The sequence below is a fragment of the Halichondria panicea genome, chromosome 7 (assembly GCF_963675165.1).
Source record: "Halichondria panicea chromosome 7, odHalPani1.1, whole genome shotgun sequence".
In the NCBI taxonomy this organism is placed as follows: domain Eukaryota; kingdom Metazoa; phylum Porifera; class Demospongiae; order Suberitida; family Halichondriidae; genus Halichondria; species Halichondria panicea.
In genome coordinates this window covers 2284908-2308217 of record NC_087383.1, presented here as the reverse complement: position 1 = coordinate 2308217, position 23310 = coordinate 2284908, and the positions used below count along the sequence as shown (strand labels likewise).

The following is a 23310-nucleotide window of genomic DNA, read 5'->3' as shown; positions in this document are numbered from 1 at the left end:
CTGCAATATAGGACAACCAACCTGCATGTCTGTTTCTGAAGTACTACTCTTTCAGTGTTTACATTGGAGCGTTTTTCCCATACCTCGATTTACAAGCTGACCATTGAAAGCAGGGTTAGAGATGAGGAACTCAGTGATGGCACTATCAGGGTGTCCTCTCTGGTTAGTGGGTTGGGCAAGTGTGTGCCTACAGCTGTGAATAAATTGTTGACTGATTGATGTCTGCACTGCTCCCAGGGTACATGCATGTATTTTAATATACAGGTTGGTTGTTCTGTTGAAGCTTTATGACCACTTTGAGCAGCTATAATTATAAGCACTGCAATAATTATGTCCCTGGTAATCTGCTCTTTCAGTGTCTATACTACTAATTATTGTATAATATTATTGGAGCTATTTTCTCTTCTGTCACTTGCAGTTGCACCTCGAGGGGAAGCTCAGAGTTCTGGAGAATTGGACCAACAGCTGTGATAAGTCAGCGCTACCAAAGGTGAGCTCAATCACTTTAAGAATAAATGTCTTTGAGCAGTATATTGATTGCCAGAGTTGAGAGAGCTGACTGTACATGCACGTCACTGTTGTATGTCGAGTATTCTCCACCTGGCAGCAACTTATTGATGTTCCCCTGTCAGGTTGAGGAGAAGAGTGAGACCATTCAATGTCTAGATGATGACCTGCTGAGGGAGTTGGAGGAGAAGCTGCTCGAGAGGTCTCAAATCATGGACCTGGGTGTCATGGCCGAGAATTGGAACTGGCTAAGCAACTCAGATGTGAGTTTTGCATGTACATGTTTACACTCGGTGAATACTGTATAATTATGCCTTGAGGCGTAGCCACACGAGGGAAATGGTAAAGCTGACTGTGTGTGTGTGTGTGTGTGTATTCCAGCTGTAACTGCTCAACGGTTGCAATGCGACGAAAACTAACAGGCTTCTAGCCACGTTTTCTTGGATTTTGTTTCGTGGATTAGCAAACTAAGGCTTCTTTCTCGAGTTATGACTAGTTTGACCCACATTGAAGGCTGTTGCAGTCTCTTCAGAATCTTTCGTAGAATCATCTGTTCGCACAAAATTTCTATTCAACTTATAAGTTAGCCTTGCACTAAAGTGCTAGCTTTTTGTTAGCTAAGAGCCAGAAAAGAGGTGTTATTAGCTATAAACATAGATATAGAAGAGAGGGATTGGCAACGGAAGTTAAAACGTAGACTTTTGTGCAGGGGGTGTGGCTTAATCCTGAAACGATCCGTGTTGTCCCCCACCGTAACGCTGCGAAACACTTTTTTTATGTTTGAGGCCTTACACAGAGCTTTCTAAGACCCCCCAAAACTTCATTTCCATGCATGCTTCTTGATGATGTGTATTATGTGGAACTTCCCAAAATTTTTTATAGATTGTTGAGAAAGAGCTAGCGGTACATAGCGCTTTTTTCACCTCTTTTCACCGTTTTTTTATGGCTATGTACCAATAGCACTTATAATAAGTATAGCTAAGATTGTCTAACTAAATAGTGTCCTGGATCACATATAGCCTCAAGCATGGAAATGAAGTCTAAAATCAGCAGCAGAATTGTTATACTGACAGTAAGACAATCACTTGTTTCCTCAACCATTCCCAGCCTGTGGTTTACTCGAGGCTGTCTTCCTACGTTGAAGTAGACAGCAACGCCGGGGCAACACAGATAGTTATTCGAGGTCGATTTTGTTGCCAATCCCTCTTTGCTCTATCTATGCTATAAACTGTAGTAGCCATTTGTTCTCTTTGCAGACACCCATTATTCTTGTAAATTTAATGCCATCCCCACGTGTGAGATAATCCAGATCCTGATCTACTTTTTCTTGGGATTCTGGTAAGAAGCCACAAGCACAACAATGATTATAGACAATATCAGATGTACACAAGTCTGGTAACAATAGATGCATGTAACACCAGTCTTTTCTACTTTTTGCAAATACTATACTGTTGTGTTTAAATATAAGCTTCATGATCCAAATTCTCTATTACTATTCTGTACAGATTGTGCCTTTAATTGACAAAGGTTTGCTCCCACTGTTTGGCTATACAGGCCATATAAATAACAAGCAGTTACTTCTATCTTGATTATTCATCAAGCCATCAGATAGGCTTCTGTTTCCATTCAGCTCCTCTCCTATTCTATTTGTAATTCAATTCTGTCAACAGTAATACATTATGTAATTACCTCTTCACCTCTCTAACACTCTCATAGTTTGAGAGAAAGTGAAACATGACGAGAGGCATTAGCACAGCGCAGCTTGCAGCACTCGTTAATACATGTACAGTAGACTCTTGTTTATCCGGCACAGTGAAGCTTGGCCAGAATAGCAAGGTGCTTTAAAATAGCCACGGCTTAAGGGGGGAATGGACCATAAATATATGTTCCACTAATCCTGCCAAAACGTCAGTAGTGTTTACATCATACCCAAGTTTTTACTATCAAAATGTAGCTTTTAGAGTACACTGTTAAGTGTGCTTAACACAAACATATAACTCGTACAGAGGGGGGGAGTTACAAGGTATGTTTCAAAATGACTTAGGTTCATTTGTGATTTTTATCTTTGACAGTTGTGGTGTAAAATAATCTGATACATGTAGTACTTGTCTGTGGTTGTGGTAAATTGTGAGGAATTTTAATTTTGTTGGATCAATTGTGGTCAATGTTGTTTGGGAGTACCATAAAAGCATTCCAATCATAGAACCAGCCTCGATTAGGACGCCCTCTTTAATTTTTTTTGGTACATTGTTTCTAGAATAATAAAAATTTTTTACTGGTTCTATAATGAGAACGATTACGGTAGATCTTTACCAAATGCGTGTTGTGTTTTCTAGATTGGCAGTGAGAAGAAGTCCAGTCCTCTAGACAGTATCAGAGGGCCTCCCTCGTTCCTATACCACCCACAGAGGTGAGAGATACACATGTGCAGTGTTTAGTGTCCTTTAATCAAAATAGATCTACTACCGTATAGCATGTATATTTCGAGGGTATAAATGTTCGCAGTTTTCGCGGATTGAGCCTGTACCGCGAAAATTTATAATAGTAGGCGTGTTCAGTATTATGGATTCGAGGCTAACGGTGTGTAGGTACAGCTGCATGTTGATGTGCGCATGCGCCAAAAGGCTGGAACTCAGACCACGAAAATAAAATCCGCGAAATCCTTTGTAGAGGTCCATCCGCGAACATTTATACCCTCGACATATACCCGCTATACGGTATTTGCTAGGCATTACTTTTTTTTGCTAGTGAGCTGCATTTCAGAGCATTTAGCAATTGATCATGTATATACTGTATGATCTATGCTCTGAATAGCCAATCTGATGGTGTACTGTGTGATTACACGTACGCTACTATCTCTTTATAATAGTTATTGCAACAACCCTGATAGCAGATGCCTATTTAATACCTAACTACAGTCCAACTTTAAGCTTACCTTTATTTCAAAGTGGGAGAATACCGTTAAATTTCTTTGCCAGATTTTCAGTAGTTGACTGTACATGCACGTCACTGTTGTATGTCGAGTATTCTCCACCTGGCAGCAACTTATTGATGTTCCCTTGTCAGGTTGAGGAGAAGAGTGAGACCATTCAATGTCTAGAGGATGACCTGCTGAGGGAGTTGGAGGAGAAGCTGCTCAAGAGGTCATGGAACCGGGTGTCATAGCTGAGCTGAGCTGGTGAGAGAATTGGAACTGGCTAACAGCAAGGCAGATGTGAGTTTAGCATGTACATGTATGCACTCGGTAAATACTGTATAATAATGTATTATGTCTCGACTGAGGCGCAGCCGTATGAGGGATACGCTAAAGCTGACTGTGTGTGTGTGTCTGTGTGTGTATTCCAGCTGTAGCTGCTCAATGGTTGCAATACGACAAAAACTAACAGCTTCTATAGGCTTTTAGCCACGTTTTCTTGGATTTTATTCGTGGATTAGCAAACTAAGGCTTCTTTCTCGAGATATGGCTAGTTTGACTGACATTGAAGGCTGTTACAGTCTCTTCAGAATCATCTGTTCACACTATTCGTTAGCCTTGCACTAAAGCGCTTGCTTTTTGTTCGCTAAGAGCCAGAAAAGATCTGTTGTTTGAAGCAGCTATATAGCTTAGTATAGTAGCCATTTGTTCTCTTTGCAGACACCCATTATTCTTGCAGATTTAATGCGCATGCGCGCTCATCCCCACTTGTGAGATAATCCAGATCCTGATCTACTTTTTCTCTTGGGATTCTGGTAAGAAGCCACAAGCACAACAATGATTATAGAATAGATAACAATAGATGTACACAAGTCTGTGTAACGTTGAGAAGATAGGCTTCTGTTTACATTCAGCTCCTCTCCTATTCTATTTGTAATTCAATTCTGTCAACAGTAATACATTATGTAATTACCTCTTCACCTCTCTAACACTCTCATAGTTTGAGAGAAAGCGAAACATGACGAGAGGCATTAGCACAGCGCAGCTTGCAGCACTCGTTAATACATGTACAGTAGACTCTTGTTAATCTGGCACAGTGAAGCTTGGCCAGAATAGCGAGGTGTTTTAAAATAGCCACGGCTTAAGGGGGGAATGGATCATAAATATATGTTCCACTAATCCTGCCAAAACGTCAGTAGTGTTTACATCATACCCAAGTTTGTACTATCAAAATGTAGCTTTTAGAGTACACTGTTAAGTGTGCTTAACACAAACATATAACTCGTACAGGGGGGGGGGGGGGGTTACAAGGTATGTTTCAAAATGACTTAGGTTCATTTGTGATTTTTATCTTTGACAGTTGTGGTGTAAAAATAATCTAATTCATAGATAGTACTTGTCTGTGGTTGTGGTGAATTGTGAGGAATTTTAATTTTGTTTCAATTGGGTATCCAGTAAAGTACCTAAGTTATTATTTAGCGAATCTAATAACTAATGACATCATCACATTAGTACTACATGTCATCACATTAGCATTAAGTTAAGCATGATGTAATCATTTAAACAAAAGTGGGCATATAGCCAAACATTTTGTGATGCGCTTACGCACTCCCAAATCTCCCCCCCCCCCCCCAACTTGTTATCCTAGATGAAACCCTGTTAGTGTATTAGAGAGTACAAGAATGATTTGTCAGAACAATCTCATGTACCTCTTTGGTAAACATACACTAACTGTGTTGTACTGACTTTCATTGAATCACACTGTATCACACGTCACTCCCCTTGCAGCTGTACAATGAAGTACATAGCTGCGATAAAATCCTTCAATGTTGTGGATAGGCAATCAGCTGTCTACTGACCAGGTGTGTGTGGGCGGGGAATTGTGCGCTCAATAAGTGATAATCCTTATTAGTTGCTTAAAACCTGATACTCAATTTCAGTCAATCAATTATTACATGCCCCACAGAGACGTAACCTATAGCTGTGCTCCATTTACCTCGGCTGGAAAAAAGGTGAGTCAATTAGTGACTTTCTATGACATTTATTCCCGAAACTGAATCTTATGACTCCGAAACTGAATCTTAATAATTATGACTCTCACTGTTCCCCCCCCCCACAGAGAGTTCTTCCTGCGAGCATCGACTGTGGACCCCCCGGACAGATAGCTGGGTATCGATGCGTACTCTGACGTGATCAAACCAATCATCTGCATCAGTGTCCATGGAGATATGCCCCACCCACTCTGTGAGTCTCTACCTACGTACTGGAGAGTGCATAGCAGATACTAACATACTTGTGTTGTGTGCTTAGATCTTTAATATGGGCTGTCAATGTAGAATTTGTGCTTTCAATTCCTGCGTACATTGGTGTGTCACGGTATTGATGTTAAGAGCTTCGTATGTCTCTTGTCATTGATGTACTATTCTGGGAATCCCTCTACTATGATCAAACAACATGATAATCATCGACATCTGCTCTTAATATTATTGCTCTTGTACGTACTTTGTCCAGATTCTACTACTAATCTATTTCAGTGTGAGGCTATTGACTTATTTTATGCCTCTATGTGTAACGTTGAGCGCTATGTTAACACTCCCCCAGGTTCAGAAATGTTGTGTTTAAGATGACGTCAGTGGATGTGAGCAAGTTTGAGGTGTCTGGTCGTTTCCTGGGCAGGCAGATAGAGAAGGTGGAGCTGATCTTCCAGGTGAGGGGAGCAATAAAGGGAGTACTAATATGATTTTGTGTTATGTAGAATACATGCATTCTTTGTCTTATACCAGTTGAAGTGTTTCACTGCCCTCTCTTCTCCCCACACAGGACCTCCTTCAGCTGCAATTCGAGGGCCTGGCAATCATGAAGATGTTTAGAAGATGTTTGGGAGGGCTAAAGTAAACGTTAATTTGCTCATCTTCCTCATAATTATATGAACAAAAGGCATCAGAGCGTTAAATTGGATTTTCACTAGCAAATTGCTTTGTGTTCATTGACAATTTACTGTGCATGTGAGCATTTATCATTATTACCAGGAGAAGCCCTTGTTATGCCTCGAGGCGTAGCCGCACGAGGGCTACGGTAAAGCTGACTGTGTGCGTGTGCGTGTGTCTGTGTGTCTGTTATTGTTACCAAGGAGAAGCCTTTGTTATTGCTGTGCTATTAACAAGTTGTAATTAATTAACAACATTTGTTTTTATAGTGTCTAACATAATTATATATACTAGTATATAATACTTCACTACTTTTCTCTATGCATTTAAATTGTCATTGAATGCATTATGGCAGAATTAAAATCAATTGTCAAAACTGTATGAATAACAATCAATCTCAATTAATAATCAATCAATTAATTATAATTGTTGCCCCTATTTGGCATGCCAGTGTTGAATTCCTACAAGGGAGAAGATCTTCTATTGTTTTTGCTTCTCTAACGAGGGGATCTCTCAGTCTCACCAGGATTGCAATATCGAACTGTTGGAACAGTTTCCCCTTTGCCCACTCCTGACAGATGTGTAGAGCAAGGGTGCTCTTGCCAGAGCCGGGAGCTCCTTCAATCAACACAAAGTTTCGTGTATCCTCAATCTCAGGGAAAATGTTAGTTAAGTTAACCGGAGTTTTTTGAAGTAAAATATCGTCAATTTTCCCCGTAATTGTTAGCCTAACAAATTCATCGTCGATTCTTCCTCTCTGTATTTCCTCCTTCTGAATCATGGCTAGTTTGAAAATTGTCTTTGTTGGGACGGGAGGCCATTGTGTGGCTGATGTGGATACTTGCATTCTGTAGCGACTTTGTAGGTAGTCCCTGTACGAGGACAGCTTGTGGTTCAGCAGGACCCTCTCTCGGGAGGGAGGACACGAGGTGGTGGAGTCTGGGGAAACAAAACAATAGGTGAGTACCATTCCTGGTGATAGTTAATAGAGAATTGTATGTGTAACAATAGCAATTAAGTAGACAGCAACATTCCTGCCAGAGTGCCATCTACATATGCTCTAGTCCTCACGTCAGTTTGCTCTCCAGGTGAGAGCTCCAATTTTTCAAGATAGCCTTTGTGAACATTGTCGAAACATGCTGCTAACTCGGGTAGATCTGGTTCCTTTATTACTGTATTGAGCTGCTCATCAGTCAGTTTCATTTCTGTCTTCAGATCGTCAATTGTGAGCTCTGAAAATAGATAGCAAGCACACAAGGTTAGCAATCACCAATGAGGGTTTTATGCTTTAGCAATCATTGGGTTTATCCTTTATAGGAAATATGACAGTCTTTATACCTTGGTTCTGCTCTTTAGTGGCCATTCCAGTAAATAAATCTGTGCCTTGCAGCTAGCTAGCTCTAGATTTCTCTGAAATATATTATTGAGTGTTGTTGTTTTTGCATGACTTGCAAAAAAAGTGGGTGTATCTCAGATATCTAAGATTGAGATACACCCACTTTTTACATTCACCACCACACCCACCAAAGACATATTGTTTTCACCCACAGAGCTAGCTAGAGCTAGAGACAAAACCTGGCTCCATTGCTAAAGTATTACAGCATTCTCCCAATGGAAAGATGGTGAGTCAATTTATTAGCCATAGATGATTGTCTGGTTCATCTCTTGGTTTATGTTACCTTGTAAGGTACGTCGTGGATCATGTTTTCTGTTCCTTTGCACAGTTTGAGGCTGAGAATGCTGCCTGTCAGTAATGAACCCGACGTATTCAAGTAAGAAATGTGATTACCGTAAGACCTTTAATTAAAGCAACACTTTTTAAAACTTATTGAAGCCAGAGATCGCTTCTTTTGGAGGTTGAAAATCATGTTGAAGACCTGGTGTCCATTATTTAGAGGGTCTCATCTAATTGGAGGTACATGTAACTCTACTCAGTCTACTTGCCTCGATTTCTATAGCCACTTAAAAACGTATTTTCCAGTGAGTTAGAATCTTTACTACTTTACTAGGGTGTGCCTACATTTACCTCCATTTAGGACGCGGCATTAAAAATTAATTGTCAACGCAGCTGTCGCTACTTTTAGAGGTCATAAATTTACCTAACCTCGAAGGTGTCCTCTCTGGTGAGTGGGTTGGGCAAGTGTGTACCTACAGCTGTGTACATGTAATTATTCTTAGCCAATTTTTTGAGAGGCCGCTAATAACAAGAGTCCCATAATAAGAGAGAGAGAGTATCCAACGTAGCATAAGATGTATTTGGAAAGTAGCGTAACTTCCTGCTTTGTAACTGATCAATTTAATTGATGACGTGTTTCAGACAGGGTGTCACGTTACTTTCCGAATATATCTGATGCAAGATAGCGATGCGTTCGATACTCTCTCTTTTTTACTATGAGCTCTTGACTTATTGTACTGCTCCCAGGGTACATGTATAATATGGATCAAGTATGTATGGTCGACTTTAACTGAGCACCCTTGTATTAGCCATAGTTATAAGCACTGCAATAATTATGTCCTTAGACAACGAACTTGCATGTACCGTATATCTTCTAATTTATCGCCTCAGAAAGTTCTAATTATCCCTGACACTCTTGCCTGCCAATTTTCGTTGTTCTAATACAACGGACACTCTTGTGCTTTAATATTACATTTGTCCGGACAATACCTTGAAAAGTTGAGTTACAGTCATAACCAGCCAGTAATACTTAGAGTGCTGCAGTTAGATAGCTTTGAGTATCTAGTTTTAGATAGCTATAATAGTGCAACTATTCAGTCGTACCCTGTTCTATTAAACTTAGCTCACTCGTATGCAGCTGCATGCTAATTATTCCCGGACACTTCGCATGCGCTATAAAAATCTGTTCCAATTATACCCGGACAATTTCCTGTCCAGAACATAATTATGCTGTACTTTATCTGGTAATCTGCTTATTCAGTGTCTTCTAACTTTATTGCATGAAACTCTTTTCTCAACCTCAACTTAAATCTTCTGTCACTTGCAGTTGCACCTCGAGGGGAAGCTCAGAGTTCTGGAGAATTGGACCAACAGCTGTGATAAGTCAGCGCTACCAAAGGTGAGCTCAATCACTTTAAGAATAAATGTATTTGAGCAGTAATTGGTCGCCAGAGTTGAGAGAGCTGAGATCTCACTAGGGAAAAGTAAAATTGTTTCTTATATAGTTTTAATCGAGTTGGTGGAAGAAATCATATTTTCAGAAGGCCCTAACACCTTGTAGGCTTTAGCTGATATGAAGTTGTAGTAAGCCTCCCATTTCAGACACAAACAGTCCAATTAAGATCTTCTTATCAGAGAGTACCTGTGACTCATCAATAGCAACTGAATGCCATGGCCTACCTTTGATGCTCACAACAAAAGCCCCTTGCTGGTACATTGCTAAGATGGTGGTGGACATTTCAAGCAAATCAGCAATATGGGCGTGAGATTATTCTCTGATACGTTTGATGGTCAAACGCTGTGAAAATAGATGCATTTTCTTTATGCATGATGCAGCCAGTGTGTATGTGGAGGGTTGGGCAGGTTGTCTAGAGGAACTGAAGTTCATTTGTAGATTCGTTAAAATGTTGTACACCAAGTGGTGTGTGGTGTTTTATTGGTGAGCATTTTTAGTTAGTTATGTGGTGCGAATAAAATAGTGCATGTATTTCGTGCTTGTGCACAGTTCAATTCCAGTGCTTTACAATTCTCATTCTCCTCACAGCAGCTGTCCAGACAGAGGACCATGTGTCCGAGTCTCCTCTCACGTGACACTGTGTCTCACCAGCCCTGGTCTGAGGCCCCTCCCCCCACAACCTCCTCTCTCACTTTATCCTCACACTGAAATCCTCAACCAAGTCCGTATCTTTTTGCTCCAAGATTATGTGACGAGTCCTTCAAAGGTTCATGATGTTCATGAATGAGCAGGAGGTGAGAGGAGGAATGGTCAATGTGCAATGTTGTTTGAGAGTAGATTTTACCAAATGCATATTTTGTTTTCATACCTCCTAGATTGGCAGTGAGAAGAAATCCAGTCCTCTAGACAGTATCAGAGGGCCTCCCTCGTTCCTATACCACCCACAGAGGTGAGAGATACACATGTGCAGTGTTTAGTGGCCTTAAATAGATCTACTACCGTATTTGCTAGGTATTACTTTTTTGCTAGTGAGCTGCATTTCAGAGCATTTAGCAATTGATCATGTATATACTGTATGATCTATGCTCTGAATAGCCGATCTGATGGTGTACTGTGTGATTACACGTACGCTACTATCTCTTTATAATAGTTATTGCAACAACCCTGATAGCAGATGCCTATTTAATACCTAACCTATAGTCCAACTTTAAGCTGACCTTTATCTCAAAGTGGGAGAATACCGTTAAATTTCATTGCCAGATTTTCAGTAGTTGACTGTACATGCACGTCACTATTGTATGTCGAGTATTCTCCACCTGGCAGCAACTTATTGATGTTCCCCTGTCAGGTTGAGGAGAAGAGTGAGACCATTCAATGTCTAGAGGATGACCTGCTGAGGGAGCTGGAGGAGAAGCTGCTCGAGAGGTCTCAAATCATGGACCCAGGTGTCATGGCTGAGCTGGTGAGAGAATTGGAACTGGCCAACAGCAAGACAGATGTGAGTTTAGCATGTACATGTATACACTCGGTGAATACTGTATAATTAATACATGTACAGTAGACTCTCGTTAATCCGGCCACCCTTGGGACAGTGCAACTTGGCCAGAAGAGCGCGGTAGTTTGCATTTCAGAAAATAGCCGCGGCTTAAAATCAACCTACCTCGAATATTAATGACTAATTTTGCGGTTTTGTCTCGAGGATAATAAATGAATCATTTCCTCTCTATTACAATGTAATCCCACAGCTGTGTTTGCTCACAAAACGGTTTACCTTTTTATAACTTTCATTGTAGTGTTCATGAGCATCCCGCTTCCTACCTTTCATTGTACACCCCAACCACTCCCCCCACACACAGTTTTTCTGCTAAACCACACCCAAAATGTATAATTATGTATAAAATTACTAGTTTGGGGCAGCAGGTATACAGAATAGTGAGTTGGCCACATTTCAGGCCGTACTTCAGAGAGTCGGAATAGCGAGAGTCTACTGTACCTTTATTACTACTGTACCACTACCACAATGTTGTGATGGTTGTATCTGTATACCTGTGTGTGTGTACATGACCACCATGCAATCTATTACCCAGTCTGCTGTGCAAGAGAGACTTGTGATGGAGGAAGAGCTCAAGAAGGCACTGGATCGCTGTAAGGAGTTGGAGCAGAGCAGTGGACGGGGTGGACATATTCGAGTGCTACAAAGTAACGTGAGAAGGAAGAGTACTTGAAACAGGTGATACAGTGGTACAGTATACCGTACCGTACGTATAGCGTCCTGGGTAGAGTTTCCGTGGGCAAGCTAAACCTTGACGAATATTTATCACTCACGAAAACGTAGGCATGGTTGACCGGAACGCATGCAATGCAGTGAAGCAAAGGGAATTTTTACACACAAAATCACTGCTGCACCACGCCTATGTTTTTGTCTCGGATTTTTTATCCCACGAAAATAACCTGCTATACAGATTAAGGCTTAGGCAAAATACACAATACATGATGCCGATTGTGTCTAGAGACTATTGTCCTTTTTTTTCCCCATATAAAAGTTGCATTTCGGGTACTGTATCAGTTAATATTGATGCCACCTTATAGTGGGTAATTTTTGAGGGTCTCGCAGATTAGCCATTTTTGTAACTCTCAAAAAGTACCTACAAGTGCTAGAAGCCATCATTGCTTAGGATCACATGTTGTTTGCATAGCAACATTGTATGGTATTTTGTTGTTTTGTGGTAATGCAGTGAGCAAACAGCTGTACCACTACCACATGGTGGTTGTATTACCTGTGTGTGTGTGTGTACATGATCGACCACCATGCAATTTGAGTTTGCATGCAGCAAAAATGCAAAAATATTCATCATGATAATGTGTGTAGCTTTATGTTATGTAGCTTTGCACCTCCACCGAGGCATCAGCACCCGCAGTGCTTTCATTAATACATGTACCTGCAATTATATAACTACTGTACTACTACCACGATGTTGTGATGGTTGTATCTGTATACCTGTGTGTGTGTACATGACCACCATGCAATCTATTACCCAGTCTGCTGTGCAAGAGAGACTTGTGATGAAGGAAGAGCTCAAGAAGGCAAGGAGTTGGAGCAGAGAAGTGTGTACTTCAGAGAGTCGGAATAGCGAGAGTCTACTGTACCTTTATTATAACTGCTGTACCACTACCACAATGTTGTGATGGTTGTATCTGTATACCTGTGTGTGTGTACATGACCACCATGCAATCTATTACCCAGTCTGCTGTGCAAGAGAGACTTGTGATGAAGGAAGAGCTCAAGAAGGCACTGGATCGCTGTGAGGAGTTGGAGCAGAGCAGTGTGCCGATGGGGTAGATATTTGAGTGCTACAAACAACAGGTAATAAAAGTGGTACAGCATACCTGTACAGATTATGGCCTACATTATGCACTGCATCTATGTACATTAAATTAGTACTGGACTAAATATTATTTGTTGGTAAAAAACGCCAAATCAGCAGAAAATTATTAACTTTCCATGATTATTGTCTGTTGGTTTAAGAGTTTATCGTGTTTTTCCTGTTCCTTTGCACAGTTTGAGGCTGAGAGTGCTGCCCTGTCAGTAATAAACCCGTACACTCGGACGCCTTCAAGAAGTTTAGGTATAAGAAATGTGATAACCAAAACTGAATTTGTAGTCAAATAGTTGAAAGTGTGTATGTACGAATGATGGTCATGTGATGATGCCATGTGTGTTTCTACCTTCTACTAAAGTATCGTATGATCTAAATTGCACATTACCTATTTTCGTTGCCATGCAGAGGGTATGAATATACATACACCCATTGTACCCCCCACAGAGAGTTCTTGCGAGCATCGACAGTGGACCCCCTGGACAGAAGGCTGGGTAGCGACAAGTACTCTGACGTGACCAAGCCAATCATCCATACATCAGCGTTCATGGAGATATGCTCCACCCACTCTGTGAGTCTCCGTATACTTGAGTAGCCGTTATACTAGCATACTTCTATTAAACAACATGATCATCATCACATGTGCCATTAATTGCTCTGGTACGTACTTTGTCCACTGTTTGACTGAAGCTCAGACTATACTACTAATCTAGACTTTAACAATTCCTCCAGTGTGAGGCTATTGACTTATTTTTATGCCCCAATCTTCATGCAGGGGCGTAGCAAGCAACTTTAAAGTGGTCAGGCCAACTTGCAATTAAAGGTCAGCTGCTTTTCTGCTATTGGAACTTTTGTACAGTGGTGAATTTTTACCTCAGAAAAGGTCATCACTTTTCCTCACCAAAACAGCATGCATGCGCATTATCACTCACAATATTTACGACCATTACCTACAGAGCTGCAAAAAGTGATTAGGCCAAAACCTGACCAGCCTGACCGCTTGCTTACGACCTTGATCTTATGTGCAACGTTATGCTATAATTATGTGAACATTATTTCTTACTCGCCCAGGTTCAGGTTCGAAAGTATTGTGTTTGAGATCACGTCAAGCAGATAGAGAAGGTGGAGCTGGTCCTCCAGGTGAGGGTGTGTGTACAGGTAGAATTAATTTGGTAGGTACGTAAAGTGTTTAAGAAGTTTACTGCCTTGTGTCAGGTATAGTGTTGGTATGCTTGTACTGTGTATGTAAGTACATGTATTCATTTGTCTTACAAATACATGCATTCTTTGTCTTATACCAGTTGAAGTGTTTCACTGCCCTCTCTTCTCCCCACACAGGACCTCCTTCAGCTGCAATACGAGGGCCTGGCAATCATGAAGATGTTTGGAAGGGCCAAAGTGAACGTTAATCTGCTCATCTTCCTATAAACAAAAATCGACAGAGCGTTAAATTGGATTTCCACTACATTCATTGACAGTTTTATACGTACAGTGCATGTGCTCTCTGTGACACTGTAGGGAGCATTGAATTTAAACCATCATTATTACTGTGCTGTATTGACCAATTCCAACTGATTTGTTTTTAGGTAATTGTTATGTAATGTGCCGACATACTTCTAGTCTTCTGTACACTAACTGTTTTGTAAATTGTCCTAGTAATATAATTATTGTCAAAAGTAGATCATGTCGAGATTAGCCTCGATCCCGGCCCATGCCGCACTTCTCTTGAAAGCCTGTGAAGGAGGCTAGCTAGGTGGAGATTATAGCATTATTACAATAGTGTATTCAGTTACATACATACAGCTAGTGCATGACATGCTCTCCGTGTCAGTAGGAAGCATTGAATTCACTCGTCACCATCTGTACATGTGCTATAATTATATTGACCAATGATAGAGATTAGATGCATAACACAACAAATTAATTAACATTTATTAATTAATTAATAACGACAATAATCATAATATAATTATAACTAAACATTAATTATTAATAATAATCAATTAATTATAAATTAATAATCTAATGAATACACAATTAATAATCAATCAATTAATAAACATAATTAATCTCGGGTAAACAACAATTAATACACATACACATTAATCTCGGGTAGTCCATTTCTCTTCCTCTCTTCGTTAGCGTCCCTGAATACTGTCTTGCTACAGGATATTAGGTGGTCGGGTATCAACAATAGTGTCAGTTCAGAGCAGTGGGTGGTTAGATGTCTGGCAAGCGTCTTCATTCCATCTTCTGTTATTGAGGAATTACCCCATATGTACAGTCTTTTAATCTTGTTGATCAGTCCAGTTGATAGTTCCTCGATACTCTGATCAGTCAGTTCACAGCACTCCAAGTCCAATGTTCTCAGAGTCTTATTAACTGCAAGTCCAGCAGCAATGTGACGACAGCTAGTCACTGTGTTACCATTCAAACTAAGATATTCGAGGGAATTGTTTGTATTCAGAAGTTGATAGAGGGCAGCTCCATTGTCGTCTGATATTGTTAGTGAGCAATTGCGCAGGTTCAGTGTCTTTAATGATGTGTTCGTTGACAAGGCCTCACAGAGTGTGCTAAGTCCACTGTTGCCAATGGCATTAAAAGGTAAATTCAATCCAGATATTGAACTAGTGTTCTCGATAATCTCAGCGATGTGTATCCCTCCTGTAGGAATATCATTATTAGAGTTGGGACACTTGGAGAGTCCTCGGGCAAGAAATTTGCAGCCTTGTTCACTAATAGAGCAATTTTTGAGGCTAAGTGTGAATCCATTACTGCTATTGGAACAAACTGATGCAAAATATCCAACAGAGAGGCAGTCAATAGGATTCATTGTAGTGTGATTAAGATTTAGATTGTGATTAAGAAGATTAGCCACAAACACACACAGTCGCGAGTCTTTAGCTTCGTACAAACAATTGATGAGGGACAACAAAAGGGGCTTCGGCTCACCATACTTCTCTTTCTCAGTTTTGACAACCTTTCTGACCAGATCAAAAACAGTGGCTGGAACTGGACACAAGAATCGAGGTAGCTTGCTGAGGATTGGTCTACTTGTACTCAGTTTGGTGATACCAGCATAAAACTGGAAGACTGCACTGAATCGAGGATTCCCAAACAGCTTCTGGAATACAGAGATTTGTTGCTTGGGAGACATGAGAGAGATGTGGATTGCTGCCAGTAGCTCTTGAATAGACAGGTGGAGAAAGCAGTAGTAAACCAAATGACCATCGCTAATGATACTGGGAACAGTTTGTAATAATCCAACGTTTGAAATGTCCTTCGTAATGCAAAGAGCGGCCAAATCACTGTCAGTAAATGTCGCTTTGTTTTTTTCGATCCCATGATATGCAAGTTGACACATTTGTACGGTCTGCATTCTGATTTCCGAGGGCAGTGAGTCTGGGGATGTGATGTCTCCCACTGGAGTGGTCTTCCCCAACTTCTCCTGGAGGTATCTCTTGAGAGAGCTCTGGACAATTGATGTGAATATCCCGTGGTTGGATGTTGGGAGGGAGTGGTTGTCAGAAAGGAAGCAATTAACGACAATGGAAGCATTGAGGGGGAGGTAGCAGCTACCTTCTACCACTGGGTTCTCTCGAATTCTCTCCAGTAGAGTCTGCACAGCTTGTGAGTCACCTTTCAGACACTCAGTGAAATACTGTTCTAGTTCATGTGGATTGAACCCCAACACTTCCACCCTGGACGAGACTAGTGGGTGGAGCTCAGCCGAAGATGATGGTCGAGATGTTATAATCATGGTGGATTTGTGTAGCGGACGTTCTTGTGACGTGCCTGGTCGAATTAGTTTGTTGATGATTGAGTCTCTAGGGAGGTCAGAAGAAAGTTCGTCCCATCCGTCCAGCACCCACAGTACACCTTTGCCGTACAATGACATAATTGCAGTCTCTATTTCATTAGCCATCGCTTTGTTTGTGCAGGGAAGTAAGTCAGAAATTGTAATGGCTTCTCTAACGAGGGGATCTCTCAGTCTGACAAGGATTGCAATATCGAATTCTTGGAACAGTTTCCCCTTTGCCCACTCCTGACAAATGTGTAGAGCAAGGGTGCTCTTGCCAGAGCCGGGAGCTCCTTCAATCAACACAAAGTGTCTTCTATCTCCAATCTCAGAGAAAATGTTCGTCAAGTTAACCGGAGTTTTTTTAAGTAAAATATCGTCAATTTTTCCTGTGATTGTTAGTTTAACAAATTCATCGTCGATTTTTCCTCTCTGTATTTTCTCTTTCTGAATCATGGCCAGTTTAAAGACTTTGTTTGTTGAGACGGGAGGCCATTGTGTGGCTGATGTGGAGTCTGGTTCTCTGTAGCGACTTTGTAGGTAGTCCCTGTACGAGGACAGCTTGTGGTTCAGCAGGACCCTCTCTTGAGAGTGGGGACACGAGGTGGTGGAGTCTGGAGAAACAAAACAATAGGTGAGTACCATTCCTGGTGATAGTAAATAGAGAATTGTATGTGTAACAATAGCAATTAAGTTGAAAGTCCCTTATTTGGTTGCAATCACTCCCACAACGTATGGTACCACAATGACCACACTCTCACATAACAGACTCACATTTGTCAGACAAGTACTTGCACACTTGAACAGCAACGTCTCCTTTGAGCAGGGAGAGTATGATGAGTAGCAGAGCTTGGAAGGTGGCTTGTAGTTGGTTCTTGTTCTGCCAGTATTCTAGGGCAAGTTTTATTCCGGCTTGAGTGCGGTTTAGACGTGTTTTAGCCTTCACTTCGCTGACGTCAGTTTTCTGTCCAGGCGACAGCTCCAGCTTTTCAAGATAATCATCAGTGTTATCGAAACATGCTGCTAACTCGGGTAGATCTGGTTCCTTTATTGCTGTATTGAGCTGCTCATCAGTCAGTTTCATTTCTGTCTTCAGATCGTCAATTGTGAGCTCTGAGAATAGATAAGCAAGCACACAAGGTTAGCAATCACCAATGAGAGTTTTATGCTTTAGCAATCATTGGGTTTATCCTTTATAGGAAACATGACAGTCTTTATACCTTGGTTCTGCTCTTTAGTGGCCATTCCAGCAAATAAATCTGTGCCTTGCAGCTAGCTCTCTCAGAAATATAATGGAGTACCAATTGCAACCAACACGGGCATGCGCAAGAAACACGTGGTCAGGCAGTCAGTGAAAGAATAGAAAACTTCTCTTCTGGGTCTATCCCATAATTCTCAAGATTTCTCTTGCTGATCTATCCTATAATTCTCTATATGAAGATGACCACTACCTCCTCGAGCACATCCTCAACTGGAACACCGCCCATCAGTTCCACCAACCCGACGACAACTCCGACAACTTTCAACACCATGATTGCCAATTCTGTCCAGGCAGCCCTCGGCGCGGTGTTACCAACGATCATCACCGCAATGGACCAGCGGATTCAGGCAGCAGTCCAACAACACCACCCCACAGCCGTCCCCTCATCAGTCTCACCATCAGTCCCACCCTCGATCCCAACCATCTCTGCTTCCGGCTCGGGTACCCCACGGAGTCCCACCTCAGGCCCTGTTGTCAGCACCGGAACGGCAGGTATGTCAAGTACCTCACTAGCACATGTTCCCCTCGTATCCACTAGTGCCCCCCGTACTCAAACCCGCATGAGCCTCCCCACATTACCGACGATACCAAGCATTATTCCATATACGGTCAATGTAGGCCAGAATGCCATCCCCATTCCCGACAAACTATCTAAAAAATCGGAAAATGGGGAATTTATCGAACTAGCTGAGTTCTTACCCGACTCGTTCGGGGGTACCTCAAACGATACGGGTGAGAAACCCAGAAGAAAGCGCAGGGTTGCCAACATATTACATAAAAACCTCTGCTCTACGTTTTACAAATAAATGCTAGGTCTACAATCAATCAAGACACAGAACTAGATCTAACTATGGCGACGTGCTTCTGCTGCCCCAAACCTCGCTACAAACGGCTGGTTGATGGGCTCTTCTCAGAGGACCCTCAAACACCCACACCTGTGTCTGCTAATATAGACAAGCTGCTCTTCTTTGTTCAAACCTCCCCTGACCATCTGGACAATATTGGAGAGTACCTCGCTCTGAGACTGCGTCAGAGCCTGCAAAAGAGAGAGAAACGGGTTAGACGACTATTTCAGAGACATACCTGTACAGTATACAATATCGACATGTCATGTATAGCTAGTGAAATTTATCGACCATCCCTGTACCTCCGGAACAGAAAATGATGTATCTTATGTGGCTGGGAACTTTAAATGTTATATCTATGATACAACCAATGGCTTTCTCACAAACGTGGTACAAAATACCATTTTCATGCCTCTCCCTCCCCCCAGGCATGTGAGTGGCTCTGCAAGTGACGGAGAAGCTGCTGTCAGCCTGTGACTCACGAAAGCTCCAGTTGATTGTGGATAGCTACCTGGATATACTGCATAATATGCTGGAAACTAGCAACACAGAACTGGCCACCAATTCGGTGAGTAGGGGGGAGTGTGATGTGTGTGGGTGTGGGAGTGGGTGTGTGAGTAGAGTGTGTTGGTGGGTGAGTGCAGAGAGTGAACGTGTATCTTCACGATTAGATTGCATGTACATATACTTTTCATTTTGTTAATAGTGTATTGTGTATACAACACATTGACGACCCTTCCTCCACACACACAGTTTGTGAAGTTTGCCGAGCGAGAGGAAGGGAACACCCCCTACCACAGACAGTACGACGTCCTCATCCACCGCTTTGCCTCTCTTAGCCTCACCAAGAATGTGGACGACGCCGATAAATATCACGAGTATGTGCACTTGAAATGAGTTTGAGTGGCCACAGGTCAAAGTGTTAGGTGTCATATTTTAACTGTACCGCCCTTAGGATGCTCTGCCACATGCATAACTTGTGATAACATTGCTTTCATCACCAACTCCACCCCTCCCCACTACACCTCACACAGGACGCGGATGGCTGGGTTGCAAGGGCTGAGGGGAGTGATAAAGAAGATTGGTCGGCAAGACAACCTCCAGATGAACATTTGGGACCTAGATCACATGAACAAGATAGTGCTGCCATTCCTCTTCAATATGCACAGTCACAGTGTCGCCCAGTCAAGGTATACTGTCTAGGAAAGTCACTACAATTTTCTTCAGTTCTACTCCTGAAGCACTGGCTAATACACATACTTCAATGAGTAAATGTTGATAGCCTCAGTCTGTATCAAACTTACCTATTGATGGCCTTAGATAATTATACAGTGTGTGCCAATAGTAACCTCGCTCCCACTCTGACAGAGAGTCTGGTGAGATCCAGCCTGTTGTGGAGGAGGGGGACAGTCTGGGAGGGTACTCTCAGGATAGTCTCACTGAGCTCATCACTTTTGCCGGACTCTCTCACATCGACAGTGTCCTCAAGCCAATACTGCAGTAAGTCAAGGTATACTATAATTATGTAATAAAATGAATAGTCTCTACAAGTTTTTCGTTGCTTTTTGCTTTGTTCTGTTATGTAACATTGATAGCTTTCAGGTCCAACATACTCTTGATTTATTCTTGATCAATTGTTCCCTCCAGTAGACATGTGTATCCCCCACGAAGACAGCGGGTAATTATAGCAGGTAATTTTCGTGGGCAAGCTGACCTCCACGAAATTTTAACGTAGGCGTGGCTTACCGGAATGCAGTGCAGGCAACGAGACTAAACAAATTTTTACTCACAAAAACCACCGTTTTCCGAGTTGAACGAATTTTTTACTCCACGAAAACTACCCGCTATACGGTACCTACATGTACATGTGTATTGTACTTTCCACTCACATGTACCCCCCACACCCCCCCGTGTACATGTGTATTGTACTTTCTACTCACATGTACCCCCCACACCCCCCCCCCATGTACATGTGTATTGTACTTTCTACTCACATGTACCCCCCACAGCCCCCAGTGTACAGTATCTATCATGTACCCCCACAGCCCCCCAGTGTACAGTATCTATCATGTACCCCCCACAGCCCCCCAGTGTACAGTATCTATCATGTACCCCCACACACCCCCCCGTGTACAGTATCTATCATGTACCCCCCACGCCCCCCAGTGTACAGTATCCACACACATGTACAACCCACATCCACCCAGTGTACAGTATCCACACACATGTACCCCCCACAGCCCCCCAGTGTACAGTATCCACACACATGTACCCCCTACAGCCTCCAAGTGTACAGTATCTATCATGTACCCCCCACAGCCCCCAGTGTACAGTATCCACTGTACATGTACCCCCACAGCCCCCCAGTGTACATTATCCACTTACATGTACCCCCACAGCCCCCCAGTGTTCATTATCCACTGTACATGTACCCCCACGCCCCACAGCCCCCCAGTGTACATTATCCACTGTACATGTACCCCCACGCCCCACAGCCCCCCAGTGTACATTATCCACTTACATGTACCCCCACAGCCCCCCAGTGTTCATTATCCACTGTACATGTACCCCCACGCCCCCCAGTTTACATTATCTATCATGTACCCCCCACAGCCCCCCAGTGTACATTATCCACTGTACATGTACCCCCACAGCCTCCCAGGGTAACATTATCCACTTACATGTACCCCCACAGAGACAGGATCGGTACAAGGCCGTCCAGTCGCTGGTGGACCACCTGGATGCCAAGATGAAGGAGTCCTGGGAGACCAAACAAGGGATCCTCGGCACACTCTCTAAGTGTGTTGCCGTGGCAGCAGACAGCTCTCTAGGTGAGTCTCCATGGTAGAGTACTTGTATGGTTGCAACACTACTTTTGGGCCATTTTCTAAAGAAGGCTATACGCATTTATTCTTCATACGTAGATGCTTTCATAGCTGTTATTAAAGTTTGTACATGACATTGTATGTTTTGACACTACGTACCGTCAGGAGCACATTACAGAAGGAGCGTCTAACTGTGCATGGGTTCGGAAATCGCATCTCGTGTGCTTTCCTAAACGCCGCATTGCCTTATAAGAAAAGTGTGTAAGTACTGTGTACATAAAGTACGGACCGCGGTCAGCCTGTGAATATCATTATAAATGGATTTTGTTTGTAATTCAGCAGCAGGAGAGCTAGGTTGATCCAGAAAGAGCTAAAATGAATAGCTAGATCTTTGATGGATGTTGGTATACATCATGGAAGAGGCTGTCATCGGTAAGGTACAGAAAGTTCTAAAATACGAGCATATCCAGTCACTTTGTACAGAGAAAGTTTGCTAGACTTAGACTAACACATACTAGGCGTTTTGTTTTTGCAGTAGGGAGTCTTACTGGGATTGTTAGAAGAGAGAGCTTACTACTAGGCCTATAGCTAGCTAGCTAGCTGTAGCTTTTCACTTTTATTGACCTATGCTTGGTAAAAGTGCACCGTCAGCTCAATTAGCACTCGCCCGCAGACCCACTTAGTGGTTTTGCATATAAGGTCATGCTTTGCAAACTTCCACGAGATGCGATTTCCGAGGTCAGACGCTCCTTCTGTAATGTGCTCCTGGTACCGTATTACTAGAATATTTTGCTGGTGAAAAACCTTTTCGAATGAGCCAAATCAACAGAAAATTTGACCCTTTGCGATCTAACTATTGCGTTCTGGCAAGGATCGTGTGTATTTACTAGTAATAATTTTTAGGTTTTGCGGATATTATTGTTGCGAATTGATCAACCCTCGCAAAATTCGTAAATGTTTGATGCTCGCAAAACATTCTAGTAATACGGTAGTGTGGTTTAATTCCACGCTTTAATCTGCATACATGTATTTACATTACTTAGCTTGTGTCCACTCGTGCAGGTCCGTCTGTACTGGATATATTCCGTACACTGGTCCGCCACCTCCGTATCTCAATAGAAACCGTTTCAGAAGGCCCCTCTGACCTCACGTCCTCTCTGACCTTTCAGCAATCCATCACTATCACTGTGGGGGAGTTTGCAGGAGTCCTTCCCGACTATCATAAGCCAGATATACTGGGGCTCATCAACTCTTATGTACCCGTGGCCTCAGGGGGTCTTGATAGCGGAGCCACCACTGGACTGTCTGTACATCCTCTGGCACCTCAGGACACTCAAAACAGGTGAGAATGATATTATACAGCTTTTGCTTCATGTAGCTATTTGTGTACATGTATGTGTTTAGTTTCCTGTCATAAACACTGTTTGTACATGTACGTGTTCTCTGATTCTGGTGCCTTCGTGAATCCTGTTTATAGCAGTAACCTTTGAGTAGATTATAGAGGATGATCTGCTTATAATTATGTGACCATGCACAATAGACTGCATGCATTACTAAGTGTTTATGCTTCCATAATTGTATACTCTCCTTTATTAGCAGAGTTCGTCTATTATGAACTCTCTTGCTAACAGTTTGACCCTTTACCAGTAAATTTGGTAATGATCATCACATGTATTTTCTCTCAATACTAATTACAATGTTGTTTGCATGAGAGTAGATATTTA

At 42.2% G+C, this 23310-nt stretch overlaps 1 protein-coding gene across 1 annotated transcript; it reads right to left on the bottom strand.

Annotated features, from left to right (window-relative positions):
- Positions 1 to 14877: 14877 nt before the first annotated feature.
- LOC135339143 (NACHT, LRR and PYD domains-containing protein 3-like) lies at positions 14878 to 17837 on the bottom strand. The gene is made up of 2 exons (XM_064535284.1): positions 17430 to 17837; positions 14878 to 17269 (listed from the first exon to the last, which is right to left on the bottom strand). The coding sequence occupies exons 1-2, from the start codon at positions 17737 to 17739 to the stop codon at positions 14943 to 14945; spliced, it is 2637 nt and encodes an 878-aa protein (XP_064391354.1). The 5' UTR covers positions 17740 to 17837; the 3' UTR covers positions 14878 to 14942.
- Positions 17838 to 23310: the final 5473 nt, after the last annotated feature.